The sequence below is a fragment of the Dioscorea cayenensis genome, chromosome 5, assembly GCF_009730915.1.
Source record: "Dioscorea cayenensis subsp. rotundata cultivar TDr96_F1 chromosome 5, TDr96_F1_v2_PseudoChromosome.rev07_lg8_w22 25.fasta, whole genome shotgun sequence".
NCBI lineage: Eukaryota > Viridiplantae > Streptophyta > Magnoliopsida > Dioscoreales > Dioscoreaceae > Dioscorea > Dioscorea cayenensis.
In genome coordinates, this window is record NC_052475.1 from 4,357,644 (window position 1) to 4,372,829 (window position 15,186).

The 15,186-nt window shown below is 35.1% G+C and overlaps 2 protein-coding genes across 2 annotated transcripts; one reads left to right on the forward strand and one right to left on the reverse strand.

The window, feature by feature from the left end:
- Positions 1-1,987: 1,987 nt before the first annotated feature.
- Positions 1,988-10,570, forward strand: LOC120260545 (protein STICHEL-like). The gene is given in 8 exon segments (XM_039268039.1): positions 1,988-2,314; positions 4,811-6,378; positions 6,380-6,824; positions 7,390-7,609; positions 7,939-8,463; positions 9,068-9,828; positions 10,218-10,287; positions 10,381-10,570. Coding segments are annotated over 5 exon segments (3,408 nt in total). The 5' UTR covers positions 1,988-2,314; positions 4,811-4,831; the 3' UTR covers positions 9,739-9,828; positions 10,218-10,287; positions 10,381-10,570.
- A 152-nt stretch (positions 10,571-10,722) lies between these two features.
- On the reverse strand, positions 10,723-14,240 carry LOC120260546 (potassium channel KOR2-like). The gene is made up of 12 exons (XM_039268040.1): positions 14,004-14,240; positions 13,648-13,869; positions 13,383-13,446; positions 12,955-13,294; positions 12,569-12,864; positions 12,390-12,470; positions 12,210-12,308; positions 11,914-12,135; positions 11,640-11,828; positions 11,453-11,528; positions 11,085-11,379; positions 10,723-10,992 (listed from the first exon to the last, which is right to left on the reverse strand). The coding sequence occupies exons 1-12, from the start codon at positions 14,192-14,194 to the stop codon at positions 10,902-10,904; spliced, it is 2,166 nt and encodes a 721-aa protein (XP_039123974.1). The 5' UTR covers positions 14,195-14,240; the 3' UTR covers positions 10,723-10,901.
- Between the last annotated feature and the right edge of the window lie 946 nt (positions 14,241-15,186).

The following is a 15,186-nucleotide window of genomic DNA, read 5'->3' on the forward strand; positions in this document are numbered from 1 at the left end:
TATAATTTATCAACTGTCAAAATAAAAAAAATTATAATTTTTTACTAAATTCTTGCTGGATTTTTTAACCCAAAAGAGCGGTGCATGACAAGAAAAAAAAAAGGGGGGTTCTTGCAAAGTAAAAATTAGTGACTTGCCATTCCAAAATTGAGAGAGATTGAGAGATAAGCTTGTATCAATATAGGCTTTATTTGAGATTGATTTGTTGGTGTTCAAAGAGGCATGATATTTGTATTTTATTTCAATTTGTCGGGTCTTAAGCTTAAGGGCAAAAAAGCATAAGTGATTAAATATTTTTATAATAGTGGGTTCATTATTTGTTATATCTCATAGTTTTTCCTTTCACATTGAATAGTTTTAATGGAAATTTAGTGTTTTCTATTTTACTTATTGTGACATGAGATTATCATCTGTGACATATTATTTGTTAGCATTGTTTTAGTGGAAGGCCCACAACACAACAGTACAGAAGGCGTGGTTTTGAGTTGAGAAAGGATTCAATCACGAGGAGTTGAAAAACAAGAAGATGCTTAGGCTTCATCACATGGTTGCCAAAATTATATATATGAATATTCCAACAATTAAATAACAAACAACATGAACATACATCTTGCTCTAATCTATTTGAATGACAACCCACCACCCAAGCTTCCTCCTCATCATCTTTTCTTCCCATCCATTCAAACTATCAAATTGTTCAAATATATATAATATAATAAATATAATATAATATGACTAATAGATACATGCATGCTTGGCATGTTAGAGAAAAACACAAGTGGCTTTCATGGCATGCCAAGACCCACATTATGAAATTCCCTACCTTTCATGTCTGATATGTTTCTCATCCCTCACCCAAAGTTACTTTTTTTTTTGCCTTTATATATATATATATATACACCTTCAATCAAGGATAATTTGTTTATTTGCTTTTTCTTCATTTGAGTGTTTTTTTGGTAAAAAAATTTATTCATGTTTTTAATTAAAAAATGGTTTGCTTACTAGGAATGGAATGAACGACAAGATGTTGGATTTGAGATTTTTTTTTTAAATAAAATGGATGAATCATATTTATTAAATGAAAACAGAAAAATAAAGTATAAAAAAGACAAAATTGACTCTCATATAAAAAGCATGAAAAGAAAAAAAAATATTTATTTTAAGTATTTTTATTGAGTAATATTTGGTTGGAGAGATTGAAATAAATTGACTGAGAGAAAAATAGGGTTAGATTATTTGAAATAAATCATTGTTTGTTTGAATCGATCTTTGATTCACCATCCAAGCCCCATTTATATTATATATATATATAGCAACATGAAAAGGTTTTGGAGGGCCCCGTAGGCAACACAATTGGCCAAATAAATTTATTTTTATTGTTATTTTTAGTATATGTTTTATTTGCTAAAATTAATCTGATTTTGTTATTACTAATTATGAATATTAATAAACATCAGCATATTATTATTATTACATAAAAATTAACAAAACTCATACCATTAATAGGTAATTTTAAAAATTATGAATATCAATAAAAACAGGTCATTAATTTTAAAATTAATATTAATTAATATAGTAAAAAAATTCAAAACAGTAACCATTCAAAAAAAAAGAGAGAAAATTATTTAAAAAAAGTGAACGTTTCTTTTCCAAACTTCATGATAAAAACGTGAAATCCCCCCAAAAAAACGTATTTTTTTGGGTCCTAAATGTACTATTCCTGAGATTTAATTTGAATTTTAATAGTTTTTATTTTCAAAAATTAATGAAAACATTCCACTCCAGTGCACTACTGTACACCGGATAGTCTTGTCCTGAACTATTTAACTTTTTTTTTTAAATATAAAAATTTATGAACTTTTATAAAAAATTATTCTTTTTTTTTAAATAATTACTCCAACCCTCATCCGAAAAACGTGAAACCATAATTAAAAAAGGAAAAATTCCCAGAAAAAAAGAGAAAATAAGAACAGACTAAAAAAACAAAGAGGCACAAACACATGAAATAGTTTGAGAGAAACCGAAAGAGAGAAGAAGGAGAAGAAGGAAAAGCAAGAGCGGAAGCCATTAAAGGAGCTCCATAAAGGACTCGGAGTGGGAGGAATGGGAATGGGAATCTTGAAGGGTTTGTGGGCGGGGGTTTGGGTTTCAATGGTGCCATGTGGGAGCAAAGCCAAGGCCTAAACTTTCTCTCTTTATCTCGAGAAATCCCGAGATTTCAGTGTTTCAGATTCGGTGTTTCCTCTTTCTTCTGATCTTTTATGCAATAAAAATCTCTCCTTTGTGGTTCTCTCGCCGGGAATGTGCGTTTGAGGTACTTCTCTTCTCAAGATCGCTTCTTTTTGTTGGTTCTGGTGATTCATTTGTGGAAAAATTGCTTCTTTTTGGTGGTTTGGCTCTGGATCAAGCGTAAAGGTTGAGTCTTTGTTGGCTTGTGGATCTTTTTTTATCCTTTTGTTTTCGTTGGATATGGGGTTCTTCTTTTGTGATGAAGTCAAATTGAGAACGAGTTGTTTTCTGGGATTTCCTTGAATTTATCAGTGCATTTGTTGTTTGGGTTCTTGTGGGTGTGGTTTGTGCCACATTGTTGAGTGTTGATCTGGTTTTTCTTTGATTTGGGTTTTAATGTTCGTTTAGTGATTTTGCTTACTTTGATGTTTAGTTTAAAAAGATCCAGATCCTTGTTTCTGATGATTTATGCTTGAAGCTGAACAAACAATGCTGGGTTCTTCACTTCATCGTTTGCTCTCTTTCTATCAGCTGCACTTTTGCCGGAGCTTCTCTGGCTTTATGTCCGGAGCTTTTCTTTTTCAGGCTTTGGATCAGTGAATTGTTGATTACTGTCGTGCCTTTGCAGATGAAGTTATTCTGTCTAAATTTTTATTCTTGATTGTGATTCTAATGCATTTCATTCTTCTTGTTCCTTGAAATAATCAACTATATTTTGGTGGAGGTATGAGGTATCTATCTGCCGCTTTTACTTCGCTGGTTTGTCAAACTTTCAACTTTGAGCTTATATTTTGTCAGGTTTTCCCCCTCTTTTGAATACACATATTCTCATCTCTTGTGAATACTGTTATGGTATTTGTGATTTTTATGGCTGGATCTTCAAGTGCTAAATCACGCCTTCCTTCTTATCTATATGCCTTGTTGTTTAAAACAAAAAATAATTAATCTTGATTTGTTTAGGCAAATTTTTATAGATGATATATGCATGTATTTGAACTAAAAATTATTAAGATAGTAATCTTATTTCCTGAACCATACTGTTTATTTGGGCTGCTCTTACAGAACAGCTTCCAGGTCTAATGATTAGAGGCACTGATGCATTTCTCATGTAAATTAGTCTAGTGTCATAGTCACTTCCTGATGAATGGGTGTGCAATTATGCAAAACTACGTTTGGAATAGAAATAGAAGAAAATAGGAAGGGAAAGGGTTGATTAGAATGAAACCAAGTAAATTAGATAAGAAACAGTAGAAATTGTAGATATTGTTCATAGAAGGTTGGTGAACAGATCTAAGTTGCATGCAGACAATGGGATATTTCTTTTTGCTCAAGTTTTGTTTGGTAGAGCTTCTCTTTAAAACTGAACGTTCGTAGCACCCTGATATATTCTTTTTTCAAAGGATCATCTCTTTGATTTAAGTGGGAATTAAGCCAATTTCATTGGAATGCTTTTATAGGAATAAGACTGAATGTATCTGGGTCTTTAATTCTTTCTAAAGAAACCAGGTTTACTTATTCTATGCCTAAATTAAAGACTTTGTCTCAAATTTAGTTGCTTGACTATCTGGCCCATACAATGTTCTATTTTTCTAGGAATTTTAATTTTGGCCTCTTTTGAATACATTCACGATGAAACACTTTACTTTTTTTGTTAGCACAATCCTAATTCATTTCCAAATTTGACTCATCAAAGTCTATGTGACCCTATTAATCACGAGGCATGACTGCCATGTAGCATGGTATTTCGCCTTGCAAGGTGTCTGCAACTATAATTGGAATTTCCGGAAATTTAGTAATACAACAAAATGATTTCAAATCTTAGAATTTCTCCCAAAAAAGTGATCATGAAATACAATTATCACTTTGATTGAATCAGATATCATTCATTTCCATTATGAATGAATAAAATTTAATGGACAAGAGATAATAAATTAGAAAACTTACAAAATTTTTTCGAAATGGATACCAGATCTTTCCATGATATATTTTGTGTTGTTTGGTATATAACATAAAACCTGACAAGGGCACAAGTTGTCTTCCAAATAGAGAATTTTCTTTCTAAAGCTGGAATTTAAATTGTGTCTTTGGAACATGCCTTTGTCATTCAAGTTGCCATCGTGCGTTGTTAGTTGAAATACTTGCTTTAGTATTATGGGATGGTTTGACCTTTGCAAAGAAGGCTTTAATTGTGTTATCTAACTAAGTAAAAAAAAGCAGCTGTCTAAATAATCCTAAAGAAAGCAGCTATCTAACTATCTTTTATTTATTTTTCCTTATTTACTGAGAGCGACTTGTCTCTAGGCTTTAATGCATGTCTGTCATATGCACTTTGAATGTAGAATTAGCTTTATATACTTATTTTTTAAGTAAGTTATTCTTGTGGAATGGGATGCTCATTTCCTTAGAAATTATTTTGGAGAAGTCTATAACTGGATATTATGTTGTTAATTTTCTCAACTTCTTCTCAATAGCATATAGATTACATTAATATAGGTTGATTTTAGTGTAAAGGTCCTCTCTCCAAATTTATTAATTGGTTTTAATTGTGCTTCATCTGGTTGACACTTTGGTCATATTTCAGGTTCTTACACTGCGATAAGAAATGGTGGAGACTTGCGTGGGCCCAAGTGAACTTCACTTGAAGAAGGAGCTTAGTGCCCTCCGCAAGGCAAGGTTTCTGCGGGATCCTGAAACTTGTTCATCTTGGAGGTCTCCTTTAAGTTCTAGATCACTTGCTGCAAGTTATGTTTTTACCCATGGTAATGGGACTAGAGGTAGCGCAACTGGAGCAAGCAACTCTTCTGGATTTATTGGAGCGCCTTCCAGAAACAATAACAAGAAAAAGGTATACCTGTATAATTGGAGGCATCATTCTGCTAGATCAAGTGACAGTGGAACTAAATTGGATGAGGATAACAGGGGAAAGTTGCTGGAAGATAGTCCAGAAGACAGTGTTAGCAACACCTTAAAGTTAGATTCTCAGAGTGATACATCTCTTCAAGCTCCCGCAAATATTTGTAGTGTTTCTAGAGGCTCACATCTAGAGACTTCTGTAAGAAGAGCTCTCAGAAAATCACACAGAAGTAGCACTATAAGAAAGCGGACAATCAAGCACTCGCCAATCACAAAACATCTAGATCTCCCATCAGATTCTTTAGGAATACCTAACCTGGTTGAGCAATCAGATGACACTGAATACTGCAACTCTGAGGATTTAAAACAATCAAAGCATGTGTGCACGCACAGAACTGGTTATGTTTCTCACTCTGCATCACCTCTGGTTTCTGGATCTGGACGTAAAAATTGGTCACGCTCGAAAATCTTCCGCAGTTCTACAAGAGAAGAGTCATCTCATTCTTATACTCCTGCCTCGACTAGTTCTTACAACAGGTATGGAGTTCGGAACCCCAGTACTGTTGGATCATGGGATGGAACTAGTTCATTTGATGAGGATGAATTAGATCATATGGAATTAGCTAGACGTCAAGGTTGTGGAATTCCTTGTTATTGGCCCAAAAGATCAAAGGATGTGGGTTGTGGAGGTTGGTATTCTCCTTCATTGTCAGATACATTGAAGAGAACGGGAAGCAGTGTGCTTTGTGGGGGCCAGAAATTGTACAATAAGAGAAGGTTTGCTTCTAGCAGAAAGCAAAAATATATGCTAAAGTCTTCTCATGGCTTGCCCCTGTTAACTAATGGCAGTGGCAGAGGCAGAGGCAGAGGCAGTTCATCATCAGATGTAGAAAGTGATGAGCTATCAACTAACCTTGTGGAGCTTGATTTAGAGGCATTGAGCCGCTTAGATGGAAAAAGATGGTCGAGCTGCAAAAGTCAAGATGGATGGGAATTAGCCCTACCTGGTGGACCTGACCTGGAGATGCATGATCATCGTGGCTTGAGCCATAAATACAGGCCTAGGTCTTTTGATGAGATCATGGGTCAAAACATTGTTGTTCAATCACTTAGCAATGCTATTTTTAGGGCAAGAATAGCCCCTGCTTATATCTTTCATGGCCCACGTGGGACTGGTAAAACATCAACCGCAAGGATATTCTCAGCAGCTCTGAATTGCATGTCGACTGAAGATAAAAAACCATGTGGCTTCTGTAAAGAGTGCAATGATTTTTCCAGTGGAAGATCAAATGTGATTGAAACTGGACGCCACCAATAGGAAGAGTATGGATAGTGTTAGATATATGCTGAAAAATATATCTGCAACTACAAAATTTTCAAGATACAAAGTTTTTATCATTGATGAATGCCATATGTTATCATCCAAATTGTGGTCTTTGTTTATGAAATTTCTTGAAGTACCACCTCCTCGTGTCGTCTTCATATACATAACAAATGATCCAGACAACCTACCTCGTTCAATTCTGTCACGATGTCAGAAATATCTTTTCCCTAAGATCAAGGATGCTGATATAATTTGCCGCTTACAGAAGCTTTCTGCTGAAGAAAACCTAGAGGTTGACGTGGATGCTCTGAACTTAATAGCTTCAAATTCAGATGGTTCGCTTCGTGATGCAGAAACAATGTTGGATCAATTGAGTTTGCTTGGTAAAAAAATCACCATAGCTCTTGTAAACGATCTTGTAAGTCTTGTGATCTTTCTGAACTACTTTATTTATGTTTTCTCATTATGCATGACTTGAAATTTTGTAAATGGGCTAATTTAGCATTTCCATCTTTTCCTTTTTTTCTTTTTCATTGTGACTCTTTGGTTAGATTTTCAATGAAAAATTTTAGTAGTTATTTATATGTTATGATTTGCTAGGTTCAAATAGTGCTAAATTTTGTTCAAGACATTTGAAAAGCTATACTGATGATTGATTTATGAAGATAGAATTTTTGGTTGTGATTTGGACTAGTACTTACTTTTCTTTACGGAGTAATAATTGGTCTATGCCTTGTTTTAGTTTAAAAATCTTGTTTAAAACTATGTTGTGTTTTGTTTTCACCTTTTGAATCATTGAGATGGTCTAGCCACAATAATTTGAATAGGAGGCTAGTTTCTCTTTTAAGTTTCAAATCACCAAACCTAAGGAACGATATCTGTTGACAGCTATTGGCTATTTGAATATTGGTGAAGATCTTGCATTTTCTTTGTATTGTAGAAGCAAATCTTTTTCTTCTTTTCATTTAGTGTGATCTCTTCAGGTTGGAGTTGTCTCAGAGGAGAAATTGCTTGATCTTCTGGAGATAGCTATGTCATCAGATACTGCAGAGACTGTCAAAAGGTCTCGAGAGCTGATGGATTCTGGCGTTGATCCAATGGCTCTAATGTCTCAATTGGCTGCACTTATAATGGACATTATTGCTGGTACATACCAGCTGGCAAACTCTCAGAATAGAGCTTTAGTTCTCGGTGGTCGAAGTTGTAAGTACATTAATAAAGCAGATTAAAATAGTCACATGCGCTTATTGTTTGTCTTGCGTTATTAGTTGTCCAAGCCCACTGAAACAACAGCATGGCTTGTTTGATTGCTTATGGTTCAAATGAGCTGCCAGACGTATTCATCATTTATTTACTTTCGACTGTTGTTCCCTTTGTTTAACTATGTTCTGGAGTAGCTTTTTTAAGATTCAGTATCACTCCTGAAGGCTTATGCATTTTTATTACTCAGTTATTGACTTATAGTTTCGATTGAAATGAATTTAGCTGCATGTTGATTATCTTCTTTTTCATTCTTAATGTATGCTTTCCAGTGACTGAAGCTGAATTGGAGAAGCTACAACAAGCACTCAAGATTCTTTCTGATGCTGAAAAACAGTTACGACTTTCTAGTGAGCGCTCAACATGGTTTACTGCCGCTCTACTACAACTTGGTTCTGGTCATGCTCCAGAGACTGCTCAATCAAGTAACAGCAGCAAACATAGTGTGAAATTGATCGGTAAAGATCCTTTTGATCCAGTGAAAGAGATTTTACTTGAAGAGAGCAGCTCCCATCCTCAATCAGTTTCTCGTGAACAAGTGCCACCTTTGGTTCCTAGAGTAACTAGCTCCCATGGACGACCAATAAGTCAACATGTTTTTGCTAACCAACAACCTGTTGATAGAAGCTTACTGGATACATCTTATGTGGATGCTAACAGTAGCACAGAGCTTAGATATGCAACCTCAGAAGAGATGGCTGAAATCTGGAGAAGGTGTATTGGCAGATGTTATTCAAAGACACTCAGACAATTGCTCTATGCTCATGGAAAGCTAGTATCAATCACAGAATCTAAAGGTTAGCCGTTTGTTCTTCTTTTTTCCAGATTTCATTCACCTTTAGTTTAAGTAGTACCCTCATCCTGTGGGTTGCTTTATCACACCTGAGCAGTAGAATAACTCATCCGATGTTATTTTCAACTCATAGGCCTCATAAAACTCCCACCATTTATTCAGCATACAGTATCCTTTTTTAATTATCTTAGTAGTTTATCTAAGTTTCAGAGATGTGTTCTGAGAATTGAGGAAGCTTTTTAACTGCAATTTTATGCTATGGAAGATGGAAGTTATGGATTTAAAATTTTTCTTCAATTTTGGAAATGTTAATGTTTTTATCAGATTTGTATTATCTGCTGGGCGCATTTTAGGAGAAGGCGAATGCTGTTAGGATCACTGGAATGCAAGTGTTTACTTCTTTTCTTGTGTGTTAGTGAATTCTGAATCCTTATGCGGAGACAAGATTAACACAATGGGGTGAGGAAAGAGTAAAAGAAAAAAGAAGTATTGAACTATACTTTTACTGTATTACCCCAATTATTCTTTTATTTTTCCTTTGTTCTTATTCATTGTGGACCATTATATTTTTACTGAAGTAGCAGGGTCTAACAATTTTCTGTTTGCAGGTATTTTGGTTGCTTTTATTGGATTTGTGGATGATGATGTAAAATCTCGAGCAGAGAGATTCCTGAGTAGCATCACGAATTCATTTGAGATCGTCTTGAGGCAGAATGTGGAAGTCAAGATGGGTCTGATGCCTGAAAATTACGCCAAGGGAAAATCTGTTTCAGCATACCAGGCTGACATGTTGATCGAAAATGCTAGGCTCTTAGTCAAGAAGAAAATGGATAACTCTGATGAGTTGTGTGATTCTTCAGAGAAGGAATTTGAAGAAGGAACACCCAATTTGCCCAGGAAAGGTATGGATTCCTTAGAAGATATGATTCCAAGAACACTACAGAAGCATGACAAGTCTCTTGTGGCAAATGCATACTTCCAAGGTGCAACTGGTCACATCTACTCTTCCCAGAAAAATAAAAATGACGATGAGGAGCTTTCAGTCCAAAGGGTGCTTGCAGCCACTGCAGAAGAACAAAGGTTAGAGAGTGCATGGCTTACATCGGGGGCCTTGAGTCACTCAAGACCTGAGAAGAACCAGGTTCTTCCTCAGAATATGTCTACATACAATTACAATGGGTCTTCGATGGGACCTATGTCATCCAAGCATTGGGAGGATGAACTGAATCAACAGATCAAATCCTTAAAAATTTCTGATAGCTCGACTTCATTACAATGAAAAGATTAGTGGGACCATTGATTGTTCTGCCATTTCTCCAAGTTTATTGCACAGCAATAGCGTAGCAGCAAATTTTGACAAAGAAAACCTGTGAGTTAAATTTTTTTTCTCCCATGTTGTTATATGATTTATATATCTGCATCTATCCATCTTTCTTCTCCTTATATCTTCGTAAAGGATCTTTTAAAAACTAAAATAGAAAATTAAAATGTGGGAATTTTATTTTAGCTGTGCAGAAAAGGTCAAGATGAATGGCATTTCTCATGTCTCCAATTAAGTCTGTCAATATATTTGTTGCTGTTCTTGTTAGCAATCTATAGTGTACGATGAGCAGTATTTCTGGTTTTGACTTTGAAGACATATTTTCCTGCATTTTAATAGACTTATGACTACTTGGACAAAACAAAGACATAATATTAGGTTGCCTTAATTCATTCAAATGTTTAAATTAATTGGGTCTTCCTCGAATTATACTGCAGCGGATATGATTCAGGATCTGGCTGCAATGCTCTTTTTTGCTGGAATACTCGAAAACCTCGCAATGTGAAGGTAGATACTGTAACATAGATCCTTGTGACCATTTGGCCATCTTTTTTGTTGATGAGGATCTCTGTCTTACATGACTTACCTTTACGAAATCAGGTGAGGCAAGCAGCTCATTTACGATCACAAAGGACCAGTCGTTTATCGTTGTTTGGGCAATGTGGGAAGTCAAAGACACCGGAAAGCAAATTTAGGGCATAAAATGGAGATAAGTATGGAAGCATGGAGCCTCAGATTGTGCATTCTTCTTATACTTTTCTCTGTATATTTTCAGTCATTAGTTCAAATATAAAAGTCATATATGCTGTACTGATGAGTCTATCAATGGCTCTTAGTTTTGCTAGATTGAGCTAATTTTTCTTAGGAATGAAAAATGATAGATTGGAACTCTGAGGTAGCTTTGTTTTAAACCAATCATATTTCACCATTCTCAAAGCAAAATAAACAAATCAATCTTTCAAGCATTTATTGAATACAATTAGTTATTTTTTTCATGAATGTTCAGAGCAATAATTCGGCTTGATTCTCCAGTATCTATCTAGTATTCTGTTGGATATCATTGCATCTTGTGGTTTAGTTATGTACAACAATACTCTAGTGAGCTTTGAGTGCATCAGAATTTACAGATGTGTTGCTCTAGCTGCTTCTAAGATTTTCATCAATGGTTTGCTGCCGCATTTTTGTCCTTCATCAATTGGAGTGTTCCCCCACCTATATTGGAAATAAAAACTCTTAGTTAGATTCACTGCCATCTACCATTATTTTGATTTCATTGTTGTCGAGTTGGTAAGAAAATTCAGTACCTGTCCATTGAAAGCACATCTGCACCGAATTCAATCAGGATTTTGGCAAGTAGATGTAAACCTTCGGCAGCTGCAACATGAAGTGGAGTCCTCTGATCATAGTTTTTCGAGTTGGGATCAACTCCGTTCTCCAGTAATCGCCTTAATACTTCGATTTTACTGCCAATCACTATTTTGCACAGGTAACTTCCTGCATCTTGTATGTCCAAAATTGCTCCATTCTCCACCAGCAATGCCGCAACTCTGTCATGCCCACCCTTCACAGCCTCCAACAAAGGCGAGTTCCCGAATTTGTCTGTACATTCATTCATACATATAATCATTGATAACTATATATTTGTTGTCTCTCTGTTATCTTCTTTACTTACCGATGCTATTGATGTTTGCTCCTCGCTGCGCTAGAAACCTCACAATATCTTCATATCCTTTTGATGCTGCCATATGCTAAAAAATAAAAGAGCAATGTACAGTCATGTATTGCAGAAAGTAAAAAGGTTCTCCAACATTTCTATTCGATTGAGAATTAATGTGCAGGAAAAAGTTTGGAGGATGTACAAGTGCTGTTCTTCCATCGTAATCAGTTTTGCTTGGATCTGCGCCGGCATTGATCAAGCCTTTAAGATGGTAGAGATCACCATGGTAAGCAGCACTGTTCACACTCAATGCTAACTCTGCTTCTTGCTTTGCTATCAGATAAGTTATGTCTGATTCCAACTGTTTGATTCTCAAATCAGTTTCTTTTCCCTGCAAACATGAAGTCCCAATTAATTCTACGAATATTTCTCTGAATCAATCCATTGTTTGTTAGTGTTTGTTTTTAGTGTTTTACTTTGAGTAAATTGCTTAGAATTTGTCGACTATCTTTGAAATAGAGTTGCAGAATGCTTGTCAGTGATTGTTTCTCCATCCTTAGAAGTTTGCATAGTTCAGAAACCCGGACCGTGTACGGTTGAGGGATGTTGCATAAAACTGCAACCTCACCGAATACATCATAAGGAACGAGGTCTGCAATCGACTCCTCTGTTCCATCTTCTCCGATCACCACCTCTTCCTACATGTAATTCACGCACAATTAGACATAAATAAGTACAATCAATGACCGCTATTATTTCGATAGAACATTACCAATTCACCATGAGACACAATATAAATCTGATCTACTGCACTTCCTTGTTCGATTATTACTTCTCCGGGTAGGAAGAATTCTTCGTTCAACTTCATTACCTGCATATAATGTTCACAATCAAATCAAATTAGCAAAAGTTGTCCATAAATTCAGTCAGTGTCCATCAAGTAATTACATACAATTTGATTCAGAAACTCATCTGAACATCCTTTGAACAGTGGCACTCCCTGCACTGTCTCAATATACAAATTCTGAGATATCTGCAGAAACAGCAGAAACAAAAATAAGGATCATAATAATCAAATTAAACATCAGAACAAACATTAACCAAAAAAAGAAAATAAAAGCAAATCACAACCTTGGATCTAATTGCAACTGGAATGTCTTCAAGGATTCTTGATTTAGTGTATGTACTCTCATACTGCAATCTGAGATGATTCTTAACTTGTGATCTTATATCTTTACCAAGATTATTTCTGTTCATATATTTAATAAGATCTGTCATTTTATCTCTGAACCTCTCAGTCTTAGATCCTTTGACAATCAAAGCAGTCATGTTACCAATTAAATAAGCCCCAAGAATCATATCAAATGAGATATAAATCATGATGAATATCATCTCTCTTGTGTTCACTGCATGAATATCACCATACCCTGTTCAAGCCAAGAACATATGATGAAGATCAAACAATGAATGATAATCAAATCAAGAACATAGAGATACTGACGACAGAATCAACGTACCGACTGTGGCCATTGTCACAATGGCGAAATACAAGGACGTGATATACCGAGTCCAAAAATCAATCTCGCGGAAGTTGATATACTTGTAATCACCCATCGTGAGGCTACCGATCCACGTATAACCTTCTTCGGCAGGAGGAATTGTCGTCGCGAGGTAATAGAAAATGCAAGCAGCAGTATGAGTACAGTATAATTCTACAGTGATGAGCTTGACAATTCTTGTGAACAAGTAGTTTATGCGGATGTCTTTCTCCATTCTTTTGAAGAAATGAGTTATGTTTCTGGCTCTGTATAAACGTATCCATATCATGCAGCGGATGACTTCTCTTCTTCCTGTGACCTGACAAAAATGATCCTTTTTTTTTAATGCATGAATGAATAGATAATCAAGTTAAATGAATGTATGGTTTGGATTGAATATAACTCACTTTGTAAATGAAATCCCAAGGGAAACAACCAAGAAAGTCTAGAAGGAAACTCCCTTTTGCATACCTGTAGTTCATCATCACCGTTTATACATATAAAGTAGTGAATATAATATTATGAAGCAAGAGGTGGATGAAATGACCAAGATAAGTATCTAGAGAACGCTAGCCTCAAACGTTGCATTCATGCGTTGATGATGGACGTATATATCACGAGAGTAGTTAACAGGGAAAGATGCATGCATGCATGCATAGGTACGTGGCAAACCTGAGTGCAATGCTGTTCCTATCATGGACCATCTTGTAAGTATGAGGATCAAGATAAGCCACAAAGAACTGAAGAACCACATCAGCCAGAAACACTATTTGAACACTCTCAAGGTCTGTCAAATGCAGTGGCAACCCTCTGAAGAAGCCAAACTCTAATGGTGTGAAGAAGGTTGAGTAGATTGACCACAAGAATATCATGTTCACCCATACCCTATACAACCTGCACTTTCATATATAATTCAAATATATATATATATATATATATGCATATGTATATCTTTCAACATGCCCTTAAGAAAGAAAGAAAGAAATAAACTAACAAACAAAGCATATATAACTATATAAGGAACATACCTTCCATTAGGATGAATGACAAAGCCTCTATAGCAATCCTTTGGGAGTTTAAGGGCACTACTAGTTTCCCACTTGTACCTTCCAAAGCCAAACTCTTTAGAGAACAAAGACAACCTACTTCCAACAGAGGACACTATGTTGTCCCTAACTTCATTCAACTCAAACTCCTCATTTATCTCTCCATGATCCATTCTCTCTCTCTCTCTCTCTCTCTCTCTCTCTCTATGTTTTATAACTTGTTGTAGTGATTATAAGGTGTCATATATATAGAGAGACACCCATGCACACAAAAGTATATACATATGGATGATCATTTGGAAGAACTTGGAGAATGCACCATGGCCACTAGTAGAATTTGAAATGGGTGGTTAAAGACTCTTGTAAGTTTGTTTTGTTGTATGTCACTAGCCACTTTGCTTATGGTGTGACATGGATCATGATTGGAAGGAGCGCACCTAAAGTTTGTGGATATGCACGTCAAGCAATCTTCTGCCATAACTGATTTCATTTCTTTTTTGCTTTTCTTTTCCTTTTTTTATTATTTTTCACGTTGAACTCAACCTTGTTTCTTTCATGATCAAGTGGCTAATCACATAAGTCTAACAATTCCTCACACATGTAATATATATATATATATATATCAAAGAGTTTGTAAAGTGAAACATTAATGGATAACAGCTTGATATAATCTAAGTGTAATTAGCTTGGTTTTTCTTTTCATTGTTATGATTAGTGCACAAGTTTGGCCATTGTTTTGTCAGAGTTTGAAAGGATCAGTGGAAAGCAAATGAAGTGGAAGAGATTAATTTATTTCAAAAAATTGAAAATGGGGGACAAGGCATGACCTAATTTCTTAGCATTTGATTTAATTTCTTTAAGCAAATGTTTGGTCCATTTCATTTTATGCATGCTTATGAACTATTGAATTCTAATGAATTTTATTAATGCTCATGTTAATAATTAATAAACAAAAGTAGTGTTACACATGATCGATAATTATATATTCATGAACTTAAAAAGAGAAATTTTAAATTTGGAATATCTACAATTTATTTTTGCTAATAAAAAAAACTCATATTTTTTAGTTGGACTTAAATTTCTTTAAAATCTTTTTATCGATTTGCTAACAATGATATAGTCATATATGTACATGTCATATAATTCGACCTTTAGCATGAGAGTC